This window comes from Anomaloglossus baeobatrachus, chromosome 4, assembly GCF_048569485.1.
Source record: "Anomaloglossus baeobatrachus isolate aAnoBae1 chromosome 4, aAnoBae1.hap1, whole genome shotgun sequence".
In the NCBI taxonomy this organism is placed as follows: domain Eukaryota; kingdom Metazoa; phylum Chordata; class Amphibia; order Anura; family Aromobatidae; genus Anomaloglossus; species Anomaloglossus baeobatrachus.
In genome coordinates this window covers 246637867-246653732 of record NC_134356.1, presented here as the reverse complement: position 1 = coordinate 246653732, position 15866 = coordinate 246637867, and the positions used below count along the sequence as shown (strand labels likewise).

Below are 15866 nucleotides of genomic sequence, written 5' to 3'. Positions count from 1 at the left end.
ATAGGGCTTAAAAGTAAAATCTACTAAAAATATAATACAAATTCCGTAGAATCTGCACCTGATATGGGAATGTGGAAGTTGTACTTGTCTTTAATCCAGTTTAAAATCATAACATTTTCATTTTGTCAGGGCTAAGTCAAAAATCTGATCACCCAATTGTGGAAAGCAAAAATTAAGTTGTGCCCCCACATTTCAGTTCTAAAATAACAGTATTACACTAGAAAGCTTACATTTTCGCACCACTAAACGTCTAGAAGCACAAATTACTGTAACAGGTGGCCCCATGTGGTTTTACATGCAATGTAATACAATAAACCGTACAATATCAAGTTTCCAGGAAAGGAAAAGACATCTAAACCTGAACTTGATCCTTAAGCAATCTTTAATTTTGGCATTAAAGCACACAAACTCCCTTAAGGATCATTACAGCTTTTGACCCAAAGTTTTAATTGAAACTTTAAACAAAATATATTTCTTTCCTAATACTTTTGAGCTGGCTCTAACCTTCGTAGCGCACTCCGGAACGCCAGACAAATTAATTTCTCTAGCTTCGTATGCCCTGTCTGATTTGTACTCCGAAGATTAATGTCACAGAACGGAGAAAAATAGGGCATTTCCAGACTTGATGTGAAGGGTCTCCACTAGGAAAGTATAACAATGTGACTCATTTGGAGAAAGGTTTCCTTCTCCGTAGTCAATGCCTTCACTTATATTAACACATTTCTTACACCATGCGCTGTATAGACAGAAGAATAAAACTAAGAAAATCCAGATGGCAACAAACATTTTACACCATGGTTAACCATTAACATGTTGGATCTTCCAGGTTTAGAATTAATAACAGAGAGTGATAGAAGAAGGGTCTTAATTCCACGCCAAGGACTCAATGGATCCAGGAAGAGATTAATGCTTCTTTAATAACATGCACAAGTCTACGCGTTTCTGGAGACACAGCTCCCTTCATCAGGACATTGGCAAGAGAACATCAAAACATTTTTTGATGTTCTCTTGCCAATGTCCTGATGAAGGGAGCTGTGTCTTCAGAAACACGTAGACTTGTGCATGTTATTAAAGAAGCATTGATCTCTTCCTGGATCCATTGAGTCCTTGGCGCGGAATTAAGACCGTTCTTCTACCACTCTCTGTTATCAGCCAACTTTGGGACTGCTGCCTGGACCTGGATCTTATATATGCCTGTATAGTGGTTGTGACTGGCACAACCATTATAGGCGAGTGTGTTTTTATTACATATCTTCCTCCCTTTTTGGGGTAAGACCCTATTGCGCTTTTCTTTCCACAGTTTCTCATCTAGGTTTAGAATTAAAACTTACATTTTATTTAACGCCATCTTAAAACACAAAAAAGAAAAAGGAGTACCAGTAAAAACACTGCTTTTTTGCACATAATATACATAACACATTTTTCATGCATTCAATTAAATGGCTTAAAAAAAATGCTGAAAGAATTCACATACTGTGTTTTTTTAAAAAAAATAAATTAAAAAAAAAGGAAAAAATGCAAAATGTGAATTAAACTTTAAACATCTTATTTATTTTGTTGCTACCATAAAACGGCGTGTTTTTTTCTGCATGAAAAATACACCACAAAAGGGTTTTCCACTTGTGAACCCTTATAATACAATATCTGTAGATGACACTATGCCCGGCAAGGTAATCAACACAGAAGATAATATATTACCGTCGGAAAGCAAAAATTAAGACATACAGAAGAAGCTAGGACAGAGCAATGGCAATTGAAAGGGAATCTGTGAGCTGATTCATGCTGCCAAAACCAAGGGCAGCTGGAATCAGAGCCGGGCTGTCCGGATGCAGCCAGATATCTTTTTCTCTCTGAAACACTCCATTAATTTAAGAAAATATAGTTTGAGAAACCAGCCAGTGACTATAGAGAGAGATGAGACTAGTCTGGTGCTACGCAAGCCGCTCTAATTAAAATGACAGGTCTCTCATTATGGAGACACATGGGAAAACCCAGTCAGCCAACTAAAGTGGTGACTGGAGAAGACAGCCTGGAGTCTCATCTCTCCCTACAGTCCATAGCCAGCTCAGCAAAGTGTGAGGCCGATTCACCAAGGTCCTTACGACAGAAATCTGGCATGACTGGAGAAATCTGGCAAACACCATAATAAGAAGAAATCATTTTGTACAACTCAGCAGTTGCGCAAAAATATTGCAACTTTTGGGGATTATATGCCAGTTCCTAATAGCTACGCCAATACGGGCGAGACAGAATATGGTCGCGCCCACCCATCAAACTCCTCATAAGTTATGTTATTAAAGCGGCAAAACTGCACAGCGATGGTGGTGCGCACTGTGTACCAGACACATCTGATTCAGAAATTTAGCCTGCAGTGATCAGCAAGCCGACAAATATTTAACAAAAAATAATTAAAGCCACCACTATAAACCCAATTGCCAGGGGCGCTGTTTGAATAACAAAGCTTCCATCATCCACATGAAACAGGGCAAGAGGACAGTGATTGTGTGGAGAGGAAGCACCGTGCAAGACCTGTCTGTGAAGCCCAACATGTTGGACCGCGCTATATGAGAGAATTATAAAAGATATTTTTTGTAATATATAGAGAGTATTGGGGACTTATATAATGGTTGTGAGACTGCTGCAAAAGAGGCATTATAGGTGGTGGCTTTAGTTTATATTGGGAAACCCTGGTGACAGGTTGCCTTTAAAGCAAGGACTTAAAGGTGGACTAGAAAGACCCAGGTTGCTTTGTTTTATTCAACCAGTAATGTATAACAAAAACAACTTTGCCAAATGCTATTTAATGTATTTTAAGAAATTCTTACTAATATATATATTTCTACATATGTATGTGTACCAAATACAGTGCCTTGCAAAGGTTTTCGGCCCCCTTGAATTTTTCAACCTTTTCCCATATTTCAGGCTTCAAACATAAAGATAAAAATGTTAATGTTATGGTGAAGAATCAACAACAAGTGGGACACAATTGTGAAGTTGAACGAAATGTATTGCTTATTTTAAACTTTATTAAAAAATAAAAAAGTTGAAAATTGGGGCGTGCAATATTATTCATCCCCTTTACTTTCAGTGCAGCAAACTCAATCCAGAAGTTCATTGAGGATCTCTGAATGATCCAATGTTGTCCTAAATGACTGATAATGATAAATATAAGCCATCTGTGTGTAATGAAGTCTCCGTATAAATGCACAATGCATAATTTAAAGCGCAGATAGCATCATGAAGACCAAGGAACATAACAGGCAGGTCCGTGATACTGTTGTGGAGAAGTTTAAAGCCAGATTTGGTTACAAAAAGATTTCCAAAACTTTAAACATCCCAAGGAGCACTGTGCAAGCGATCATATTGAAATGGAAGGAGTATCATACCACTGCAAATCTACCAAGATTCGGCCGTCCATCCAAACTTTCATCTCAAACAAGGAGAAAACTGATCAGAGATGCAGCCAAGAGGCCCATGATCACTCAGGATGAACTACAGAGATCTACAGATGAGGTGGGAGAGTCTGCCTATAGGACAACATAAGGCACAACATAGGACAACATAGGCACAAATCTGGCCTTTATGGAAGAGTGGCAAGGAGAAAGCCATTTCTCAAACATATCCATACAAATTGTCGTTTAAAGTTTGCAATGTCACCTGGGAGACCCACCAAACATGTGGAAGAAAGTGCTATGGTCAGATGAAACCAAAATCAAACTATTTAGGCACAAAGCCAAACGATATGTTTGGCGGAAAAGTAACAGCTCATTACCCTGGACACACCATCCCCACTGTCAGACATGGTGGTGGCAGCATCATGGTTTGGTCCGGATTTTCTTTAGCAGGGACCGGGAAGATGGCTAAAATTGATGGGAAGATGGATGGAGCCAAATACAGGACCATTCTTGAAGAAAACCTGTTGGAGTCTGCAAAAGACCTGAGACTGGGATGGAGATTTGTCTTCCAACAAGACAATGATACCAAACATACAGCAATATCTACAATGGAATGGTTCACAAATAACCGTATCCAGGTGTTAGAATGGCCAAGTCAAAGTCCAGACCTGAATCCAATCGAGAATCCGTGGAAAGAGCTGAAAACTGCTGTTCACAAACGCTCTCCATCCAACCTCACTCAACTCGAGCTGTTTGCAAAGGAAGAATGGGCAAGAATTTCAGTCTCTCGATGTGCAAAACTGATAGAGATAAAGCCCAAGTGACTTGCAGCTGTAATCGCAGAAAAAGGTGGCGCTACAAAAGTATTAACTTAAAGGGGCCAAATAATATTGCACGCCCCAATTTTCAGTTATTTTTTAAAAAAGTTTAAAATACATTTCGTTCAACTTCACAATTGTGTCCCACTTTTTGTTGATCCTTCACCATAACATTAACATTTTTATCTTTATGTTTGAAGCCTGAAATGTGGGAAAAGGTTGAAAAATTCAAGGGAGCCTAATACTTTCGCAAGGCATTGTATATAGTATATGTAAATAATGCTTTATTAATCACTATCTAATGATACAGAAAGAATGACCAAAGTCATTGTAATGAATTTTGCATAAATCAACAGTGCAAGTGATAAGAAACCTTGTAAAAGGTAAATTACAAGGCTTTCATGTGCATCTTTTTCCACTTATGAACCATTTCCTTTTTTCTGCCTCCTGACCTCATCTAAATTACATAGTTACATAGGTTGAAAAAAAGACCTAGGTCCATCTAGTTCAACCTTCCTTCACCAATTATATATTTTGTCACTAAGTCATTTATAACCGACAATGTGTGTACTGAGGAAATCATCCAGCCCTTTTTTGAAAGCTGTTATAGTATCTGCCATTACTACCTCTTGTGGTAGGGCATTCCATAGTCTGACTGCTCTAACTGTAAAGAACCCTTTCCTATTTAGCTGTCGGAATCGCTTTTCTTCCACTCACAGTGTATGCCCCCTGGTCCTTAGTACTGTCTTTGGAAGAAATAAGTCATGTGCCAGTCCTTTATATTGACCACACATGTATTTATACATATAAATGAGATCTCCTCTGCGACGTCTTTTTTCTAAGCTAAACATATCTAACTTTTTCAACCTCTCATCATATGGGAGGCCTTGAATTTGAACTAACTTTTGAATGTTAAAAATCTGTACTGTTAAAAGCACGGTGAAGTGTAAGCAAGTCAAATCACAGATGCCCACTAACGTCTATAAAGAGGGCAGGACGAAACACAGGTTCATTCATACATCAGTTTTTTACATACAAGTACTCGTGACCTATGAAAGTGTATGGGGCTGTTAATATGTCCACGATTTTCCTGCAGACAGAGCGGTCAGTGCAAAATTGTGGAGACATGTCTGGTATTGCTCAGAGTGTTAGATCAAACTCAGCAATAATAAAAGTCTATGGGTCCATGATACAAACGGACAGTAATCGGATGCTATATGTGTGTTTTTCAATGACTGATAGAAGGTGGAGAAACTTTTTTTTTCTCATCGGTGAAAAACTGGCGACACTGAAGACACTGGTGAAAATTGGGCCGTTTTTATCATATGTGAAAAAGGTCCTGATGTCTGAAGCAAGTGTTTAATTCCCCGCAAGCGCTTCTAGTACTGCAGTTGTGTTCACCATGTTTCTTCTTCTGAACATGTGCTATATAGAAATAAAGAGATCACGAATCCATACGCCTCTGCATACTGTGTATAAGAGACATCACCGACGTTAATCTCTACCCGACAGACTCTGAAGCAAAAGTAAATTAGAGGAAAAATATTGTAAAAAATGCAGGATACAATACTGCTATTCCTCATGTAGAGAGACAACAGCTTGTTCTAAACAGTCCCCTGAAATGACAAGTACTTCAAGGTGAACGAGCCAAGTGTTCTTTATGTTTTATAAAGGCTTTTTTATACATGTACTGTATAAGCTTGGACATCTGTATCTCCATTATATAGTGTGTGTTAATGACTAGGTCAGTCTAGTTCACATTAATAACCAAACAGTGACGAATCACTATCTCGTTTTATTGCTGTACTACCATTATCTGGTTCTGAAAGAAGCTGTAATAATAAAAGCGGAATGTAAAATCAGGTGTAGAAAATCGCTTGCCAATAAAGTCATAACATTTATGAAATCTGAAGAGCAATGCAGTATGCAGGAGGAAATAATGGAAAAATGGAAGTGACAGATTAACACTTTCACAGTGCTAAATGGTGCTATTCATAAATTACATACCAGTTCCAGAGTGTAACAACCAATGCTAAATGGATTTTATAACCTCTACATGCAAAACTAAAGAGACATTAAAAACATACCAAAATATGACCACACTAAAATTACACACACCACCAGGAAAGGGAAAATTAGAAGAGGACTGGAAGTTTCTTCATTGCAATATGCTCACCAATGTTGACTCCAGCACTGGTTATCATTAGCAATCTTATCGAAAGAAATCTCTGGTGTAGAAGTAATGGTGGCATAGTAATAATAATAATATTAACTAGGGATGATCGAATACCTCAAATATTCGGCTTCGCGAATACTTTCCGAATAGGTTGACGCTATTCGACTATTCGCGAATACTCGATGTGCAAAGTAAGTCTATGGGAAATACGAATAACAACTATTCGGGCTTCCCATAGACTTACAATGCTCATCGAGTATAGTGGCGACCTATTTGGAAAATATTCGCAAAGCCGAATATTTGAGGTATTTGATCATCCCTAATATTAACCCCTTCACCACCAGCCTGTTTTCACCTTCATGACCAGGCCAAGTTTTTCAATTCTGACCAGTGTGACTTGATGAAGTTACAACTCTGGAACGCTTCAATGGATCCCGGTGATTCTGAGATTGTTTTTCGTGACATATTGTACTTCCTGATAGTGGTAAATTTAGGATGTCATTTTTTGCGTTTACTCAAAAAAAAAAAAAATCAGAAATTTGGCAAAAATTTAGAAAATAATCAATTTTGTGCGCTTAACACAGTTATTTATGCCACATAAAAGAGTTAATAAATAACATTCCCCACATCTCTACTTTAAATCAGGGCAATTTTTAAAACATAAATTATTTTGTTAGAAGGGTTCAAAGTTCAATCAACAACTTCTCATTTTCCTAACAAAATTTGCAAAACCATTATTTAGAGACCATATCACATTTGAAGTGACTTGGAGAGGCCTATATGATAAAAAATACCCAAAAGTGACACCAGTCTAAAAACTGCACCCCTCAAAGTACTCAAAATCACATTCAAGACATTTATTAACTCTTTACGTTCTTCACAGGAACTAAAGCAATGTTAGAGAAAAAAAATGAAAATTATACTTTTACACAAGTCGCTTTTAAAAGCACCTGCCCCCGTCGGTTGTGCGTCACAGGCAAATCGCTGCCCGTGGCGCACAACATCGCTTACACCCGTCACACATACTTACCTGCCTAGCGATGTCGCTGTGGCTGGCGAACCGCCTCTTTTCTAAGGGGGCGGTTCGTGTGGCGTCACTAAGCGACCGCCCAATAGAAGCGGAGGGGTGGAGATGAGCGAGCGTAACATCCCGCCCACCTCCTTCCTTCCTCATTGCGGGTGGCCGCAGGTACGATGATGTTCCTCGTTCCTGCGGTGTCACACATAGCAATTTGTGATGTCGCAGGAACGACGAACAACCTACGTCCTGCAACAGCAACGATAATCGGGATAGGAACGACTGGCCAACGATCAATGATATGGTGAGTATTTTTGATCGATAACGGTCGTTCCTGCGTATCATACGCAACGATGTCGCTAACGAGGCTGGATGTGCGTCACGAATTCCGTGACCCCAGCGACATCTCGTTAGCGATGTCGTTGCAGGTAAAGCCCGCTTTAGACCCCACTATAGCTTCTTATACAGCCAGATCAGATCTCATACTTTGCACTGACGAGGGGCAATCACCCCGAAACACCGTGTTTGCAAAATGAGGTTCTGATCTGGTATAAATCCTAAGTCATATGAAAAGGCTCGTTAAAGGGTCACTTTTGACTTTTAGGATTACCATTTCTAATAGTGGCACTAGAGTTCGTCTCCTTCCTCCCTGAAGAGACAATTTGACTTTTTCCCACAAAAATGTTGCTTTAGCTCCAAATTTTGCATTTCCACAAGGGGAACAGGAGAAAATGCACCATACAATTTATTGTGCTATTTAACCTCAGTACAGAGATACCCCATATGTGGTGGAAATCTACTGCTTGGTTTTGGTGCATTTCAGGGCTCAGAAGGGAAGGAGCACCATTTGACTTTTTGAATGCAAAATTGGCTGCAATAGTTTGCAGGCATCATGTCATGTCTGCAGAGCCCCTGATGTGCCTAAACAGTGGAAACCCCCTACAATTGACCCCATTTTGGAAACTACACCCCTCAAGGATTTTTATTTACAGGTGTGTTGAACACCTTGAACCTCCAGGTGCCTCACAAATGTTTAACATTTTAAGCCGTAAAAATGAAAAAAAAAATACATGTTTATCCCAAAAATGTTGCTTTTTTCCCCAATTTTTCATTCTCAAAAAGGTAATAGGAGAACGTGGACCATATAATTTGTTGTGCATTTTTTCCTGAGTAGAGGGATACACCAAATGTGGTGGAAAACTACTGTTTGGCCACATGGTGGGGCTCGGAAGGGAAGGAGCGGTATTTTGGCTGGAACAGATGGCAGACGCCATGTCCCATTTGAAGATACCCTGAAATGCCAAAACAGCAGAAATCACCCAAAAGTGAAACCATACTGGAAGCTATACCATGTGGAGGAATTCATCTAGGTGTGTTGTGAGAAATTTTAACCCCCAGGTGATTCACGGAATTGTATAACATTGGGCTGTGAACATAAAACATTTACCGTTTTTCCACTAAAATGTTGTTTTAATTTTCAAAACGTTTAACAGGTTAACAAGAGAAAATGGACTGTAAAATTTGTTATACAATTTCTCGTGAGTTCACTAATACCCCATATGTGGTCGAAAACTACTTTTGAGGCACAGTGTATAGCTCAGAAGGGGAGTGCCATATTGGAGTGCAGATTTAGTGGGAGTAGTTGATGCTACCATGGCACATTGGCAAAGCCCCTGACATGCTGGGAAAGCAGAGAACCCCATAAGTGACCCCATTCTAAAAACTTATATTTTCCATGCAGATTTGGGGCAGAAAATAATCTGCAGCATGTCAATTCTTGCATTTTCCCCCCAAGGATTTCATTATGAAAAAGGCATGGTAAAAACACAGCAAAAACACACTTTGTTTGTGATGCATTTTTCTGGAAGAAGATGCAGATTTGTTGCAGAAAAATACACATAGCCTTAGTTGGTGAAGAAAAATATTTTTTTTACCACTAAAATTTAGTTTTATCCCAGAATTTCCAATTTTCACAAGGGAAATTAGTAAAAAAAAAAAAGTTCCATAATATGTTACACAATGTCTCCTGAAAGTGGCAATACCCCACATGTGACTGTACTGTATTGTTTGGTCACATGGCAGGCCTCAGAAAGGAAGGTGAAACATTTGCCTTTTGGAATACATATAATATTTGCAGCCCCTAAAAATGCCAAAAAAACAGAAACACCCTCAAGTGACCCTATTTTGGAATTTACACCCCTCTGGGATTTCATCTACTGGTGCAGTGACGATTTTGTCTCTGGAAAACACTAGTGAATGTTGCAGAATTAAAAATTGAAAATAAGTCCTTCTAGTGACCAGTACATTGTAGTGCCTGTACATTGTAGTACTCGTACATTGTACCCTGTTCGCTCTTCTGGAGACACACACTGTGTACATTAAGCAGACTTTCCTCATTACAATAATACTAAACATGTGGAAGTTAACTGTGGCTTAGACACATTGTGGTGACCAGAAGGGAAGGGGGCATTTGCATTTGGGAGAGCAGATTTTGCTGTATTACTTTTTTGATGGCGAGAAGCCATAGCGCTTTTACAGAGCCTCTCTGCTACCATTAAGGGGAAACCCCCTATACATCCATTAACAGATTATGAACTTGAGTGGGGATATTTTTGGGTTAAGTTGGATGCTACAGGTGGGAATTTGGGTACAGAAAATTTTGGAACAGTTCACATTTATCCTGTGCTCTATGCTGAGCACTTACATTAGGACTTCCATCTGAATCTTTGAAATTTATGAATCAGGTGAAACCCTGATGGATCCATTCACTAATGGAGTAGGAAAGTTTTTCTGGACTGCGTTTGTCCTCTGTTCTGCAGTGTTTATTTTTTTCAAAAGTGTACAAAACCGTTTTTGACCGTACTTTAGTGCACGCCTAAAAAGACGAGTAAAAAGATGGACACCACCAGACCACACACCAGACATGAGTTCAAAGTGACTCCAGTAGCCTCAGTACAGTGAATGTTCAGTTGGAAATTTTGTCCGAGTCACATTTTGCACAGATTTACACGTAATCACTGACGTGTGTACTCAGTGTAGAGCACAGAATAAATGTGAACCACACTATGCTCTTTGGGAAACAGAATAAGCAAATCAACTACTGTTGAAGAATTGTTTTTATTTGTTTGTTGTTTGTTTTTTTAAGCCGCTCACCCTGTGTTATAAGTGATAAGGGACCTTAATTACTCAGGTCAGTATGATTACAGGAATTCCAGATTTATATAGTTTTTTTTAGATTTGGCTGCTACCACACTAAAAAACTTTTTTTTTTTTTTTTTTTTACAAAATCAAGGATCATCAAATTTTGAAGGCTTTTTTATTTTTCTGCTGACATTCATGTGAGGACTTGTTTTTTGAAGAATGAGTTGGAGGTTTTATTGAAACCATTTTGGGCCATATAATATTTTTTGATCGTTTTCTATTCCGCTTTTTGTGAAACAGAATCAAGAGGAAACGGCAATTTGGTAAGCCATTCACCATATCGTAAAAGACCGCTTTATTCTTCAGGTCAATATGATTACAGTGATACCGTATTTATCATTTCTTTTTATATTTTGTGGCTTTTACACCATAAAAACAATTTTAAAGAATAAAAATGTTTTTGTATTGCTGTATTCTGAGAGCTTTAGCTTTTTTATTGTTTCACTGATTGAGCTGTATGGCAGCTTGTTTATGAAGAGACAAGACATCGTTTTTAGTGATATATTTATTAATATATTTTTTATGGTGTTTTATTCCACTTTTAGTCAGCTGTATGATGAAAAGACAGGTTGTTTTTTTTTCACGGTGTTCATTGAGGGGATTTATAACAGTTTTATAGATTGGGTTGTTCCGGCGGTGGAGATATTAAATGTGTACTTTTTTTTGTTTATTTGTGTTTATATATACACACATACATTTATTGGTATATTTTTTATGTTCCTTATTTTATGGGCGGAGCGGGTGTTAAAATATTTTTCCAATGTTTTTCTTTTTTACATGTTTTTAACTTTTTTACTTAGTACCTTTAAGGGACTTTAACTTTTATTGCTCTGATCACTGGTATAATGTATTGCAATTCATCAGCATTGCGATACATTATACCTGTCAGTGCTGCACTGACACAAGCATCTGAGATTAAGCTCCTGTAATGATCTCAGAGGCTTGCCATTGTTGGCTGACCCAGAGGTCATCATGATGACAACATGACAACCTCAAGTTGCCATGGTAACTATCGGGTCCCCTTGATCACAATGCCTCTCTTAGCCCCTATGTGCTAGGGTTGCAGCATTTTAGGGGGTTGAAAAGTCTGTGGCGGTGTGGGAACCTCTCCTGACTGAGAGAGCCAAGGCTCATGTGTTATGTAAGCCTAAGTCCTAGCAGCAGGAGCTATGCCCACGCGATCGCCATGGCGTACCCATATGACATAGGTCGTGAAGCGGTTAATACATGTCAATGTCTGTAGAGTGGAGGGTTTATTTTGCTAGACAATAAACAAATATATTTTGCAGTAGACTGGTGTGGGTGGGTTTATACTGAGCTCAGCATTTAAAGTACTGGTAGAACTACAGCAGCTAAAAAAAGTGGCTTTAGCAAAATTGCACCAACCATTAAAGTAAGGAACACATAACTGGAATCAGTGTCTTTGCACCTACATCATGATTTTCTCATTCACGGTAGCAAAAACTTGGTGACACTTTAATTTTAAGGGAATATGTCACCAGGGTTTTGCTATATAATCTGAGAGCACCATAATGTAGGTGCGGAGACCCTGATTGCAGGAATGTGTCACTCACTGAGCTGTGTTTTGCTGTTACACCAAGTGTTTTATCAGCAGGAGATTATCACTAGAGTACAACTAGCCTCCTGCATCCAGTACTACCATGCTCCCAAGGACTGATTAGCAGCTCTCTGTCTCTATAAGACATATTCAGAAAGCAGTAGTGTGACCGCGGATATACACAGCTCAACAACTGAACTGTGCTAGATCTACAGCAGAAAAACTGTGACTGCTGCAAACAGTAAGCTAATTAAGAAATAACTGGAGCCAAGGTCTTTATCGCTACCTCATTCTGCTGTCAGATTACATAGCAAAAATCTGTTAACAAATTCCATTCAACTTCAATGGTAGCAATGCATGTGTGTTCCTTTAGGGAATTTTGAATACAGTATCACATTATCAGTCATGTGTTGATGCAAGTTCTTAAAAATACACTCTTAAGGCCTAAGCCACATGGCATGAAAATCGGTGCGAGTGAAGTGCGATAAAAAAAAAATCGCATTCCACTCGGACCAATATTAGCCTTTGTGCCAGCACACATGAGCGATTATTTTCTCAGCCCTAATCGGACCGAGAAAAAATAATCATAGCATGCTGCGATTGTAATGCAATACTTGTTTCTCTCGCACCCATTCAAGTCTATGGGGCGAGAGAAAAATCGCACTGCACTTGCAGTACACCGATGTAATGCAAGGGCAGAGCGAGAATGGCAATAGGCGGCTACGGAAGAGGGAGATAAATCCCTCCCTCCCCTCCTCAGAGCCGGCCAGCGCCCTCCGCCGCAACGGTCCGCCCCTCCTCAGTGCCAGCCCGCCCCCCGCAGCTGAAGTCCACTGTACGATCGGACCTCAGTCGCAGGGAAACTCGCATGACACTCAGCTCTGCTGTACTCCCAGCGTGAGCAGAGTGTCATGCGAGGGGATCGCAATAATCCCCATGTGGCCCCAGCCTTATTGACAAGGCATTACTAGACGTTTACCTATATTCTTAACCTTTACAACCTCTAAGCAGATTCACTGATGTTGTCATAACATTGGCACTGTAAGCATTGATTGGCACATAACCTAGTTCAGTACATTTTAATACAGTAAATTTGTATTCCTGTACCATTCAGTCTACAAGGCATATGAAGAATTGAATATCTAACATTTCTTGTTACAACCATGAACCAATGTGACTTGACTGCTAATCCAAGATACAGAGGTTACATTAATATTTATTACATTTTTTGTTTCATTTTCTTACCCATCATGTTATATAAGCTTTGTGGTGCAAATTGCCTTGGCATTTTCAGTATTGCTTCTTTATATACAGAGAGTGCATCCTAGAGATAAAAGAAAAAAAATATTATATGCACTAACATATATCCACAAAAAATATTTCTGTAACAGCAAAGATTATTAAAATTAAATTATCTACTGGTCTTTGATACATTACATACATAAAAGAGACAAAAATCAGCAGAGTGTACTCAGTTCTTGAGAAAATCTGCACTTATCTGTAAAGATTCAGCTACATTTGGCAATCATAAAAAATGTATGGTTTATAATGTTACTTATTTTGTAAAGTCTTAAAGGGTAACCTTACTTTAGAAAAACACACTCTTTATGGCCATTATACAATTTGCAACCAGCGTTATTTCCATCTCCAGGCTCTGTAATTTGCAATTTACTCTGAGCTGGTGGGTGGAGACTAGTTGGTAAGATATCTCCCATATACAGCACAGCACACATAGACTATGTGCACACGCTGCGGTTTTTTTTTGTCGCTGCGTTTTTGGCTGCTAAAACCGCACAAAAACGCACCCGCGGCAAAAAAAGCGGCAGAAAACGCATACGTTTTTACCGCGATTTGGTGCCTTTTTGGTTGCGTTTTGCTGCGTTTTTGATCTCTGCGTTTTTCCAATGCATTGCATGGGGGGAAAACGCACAAAAACGCAGGAAAGAATTGACATGTCCATTTTTTTTTTTTTTAAGCTCAAAAACGCAGCTTAAAAAAAAAAGTTGTGTGCGGACAGCAAAAATGAAAACTCAGACTTTGCTGGGGAATCAAAATCATGCAGTTTTGAGGCCAAAAACGCACCCGAAAAACGTGCAAAAACGCCGCGAAAAACGCACTGTGTGAACTTATTTCATACAGGAATTTCTGCTCTTCTTTTGTTAACATACAGACAGAAGCAGTAGAGTCATGGAGGAAATTATATAGCATGACTGAGCTAAGCTTACTAGGGTGACGAGAGACCCCAAGGACCAGTGGTAGGTTTGGTCAGGGGTCACCATCTTCCTCATCCCTAGACACGGGGATTACCTTTTCTTCCCTTTCTCTTGGTACTTCCACGTACCTAGCGTGACATAGACTTGCATTGTAAAGTGACCTCAGGCTCACTCCATGAAACACTGGAATTACCGGCAGATCATATACTGCCAGATACCAACGGGAGTACCAGTGATAGAAGGTGAAGATGGCAGCAGGTGAGCATATGAGTAAGATCAGGGATTTTAGATTAAAAGAAACACCTCGGCTGGGGCTTAGTCGTGCTTTAAAAATGACTATAATTTTAAGAAGTGTTCCCCCGTGGTCCCCACACAGCTTCTCATGAGCCAGATCAGACACTCCATACTTTGCACTGACGAGGGGCAAGCACCCCGAAACACCTGCAAATTGGGATTCTGATCTGGCATATATATCTTAAGTTATATGTAAAGGATTGTTAAAAATCCACATTTAACTTTTAGGATCGCTACTTCCAATAGGTGGCGCTGCGCTAGAGTTTGTCTCCTGTCCTGGAGAGACAATTTGTATAATTTTAAGGTGCTATTCAGACCATAGAATTAAGTTTGCAAACAGCAGTAAAAAATAGAGTAGCAATGTCATCTTTTCTACAGTTACTAAAGTATTCGCCACAAAAAATATCAGTCATAGCAAAAATGTAGTAATAAACAGAAACATTTTTTTTTGCTATTGATTAAAAGAATCATAATATTTCATAACTTCAAAGTAAATTAAATCCAAACACTTAGGAGGGTAGCGTGAGGAAATCCATGAAGTGTTTAGTGATTCATAACTCTGAACAGGAGCGGAGTTACAGAATTCAGGGACTTGGTTAATTGGAATAGATTGACTGTTTAGCGGAGGTTTAGCTACATTCCTACTCACGGTAGCATCCCAAAACACCACTATTTAACTGACTATACATTTCTCAGTACTACCTGTCTTGTAGATATTTCAGAATAACTGCTCTCGAGACAATTATGCACAGCTCCTAAAGGGTATGGTGACAGGTTAACACTTCTTAAAAATTATTGCTACTTATTAGGAGGAGTATCGTGTAATCCCTGTATTGTAAATGGTATACTTTGTAAAAAAAAAAAAAATGAATAAAATTAAAGTACAAAATTTGTCAATTTGTTAAACATCGGTAGAAATATACTGTATTTAATTGTATGGTTTTTTTCATTAGAGCTAATTTATTCACTTACTGTGATTGCGGTAATTGGAGCCTTCAGTGATTAAATTTGCAAATATTTTAATTAGATACCTAGTCTAAAAATTACAAGATTGGGATCACTTTCACTTGTGATTATACAAATATTATGTACATGTGAAGTAGGTAATTAAGGTGTGAATAAAAATCGAATGTTTCCTATATCCTAAGCTAATCTGCAATGTACACGCTCATCTGTCTTAAATGGAGCTCAAA

The 15866-nt window shown here is 38.8% G+C and overlaps 1 protein-coding gene across 2 annotated transcripts in view; it reads right to left on the bottom strand.

The window, feature by feature from the left end:
* TMTC2 (transmembrane O-mannosyltransferase targeting cadherins 2) overlaps positions 1 to 15866 on the bottom strand; it is a 414704-nt gene that overhangs the window by 131807 nt on the left and 267031 nt on the right. For both annotated transcript variants that reach the window (XM_075344778.1, XM_075344777.1), the window contains exon 7: positions 13412 to 13490. In XM_075344778.1, the coding sequence (XP_075200893.1) occupies positions 13412 to 13490 (79 nt within the window). The remainder of the gene's footprint in view (positions 1 to 13411; positions 13491 to 15866) is intronic.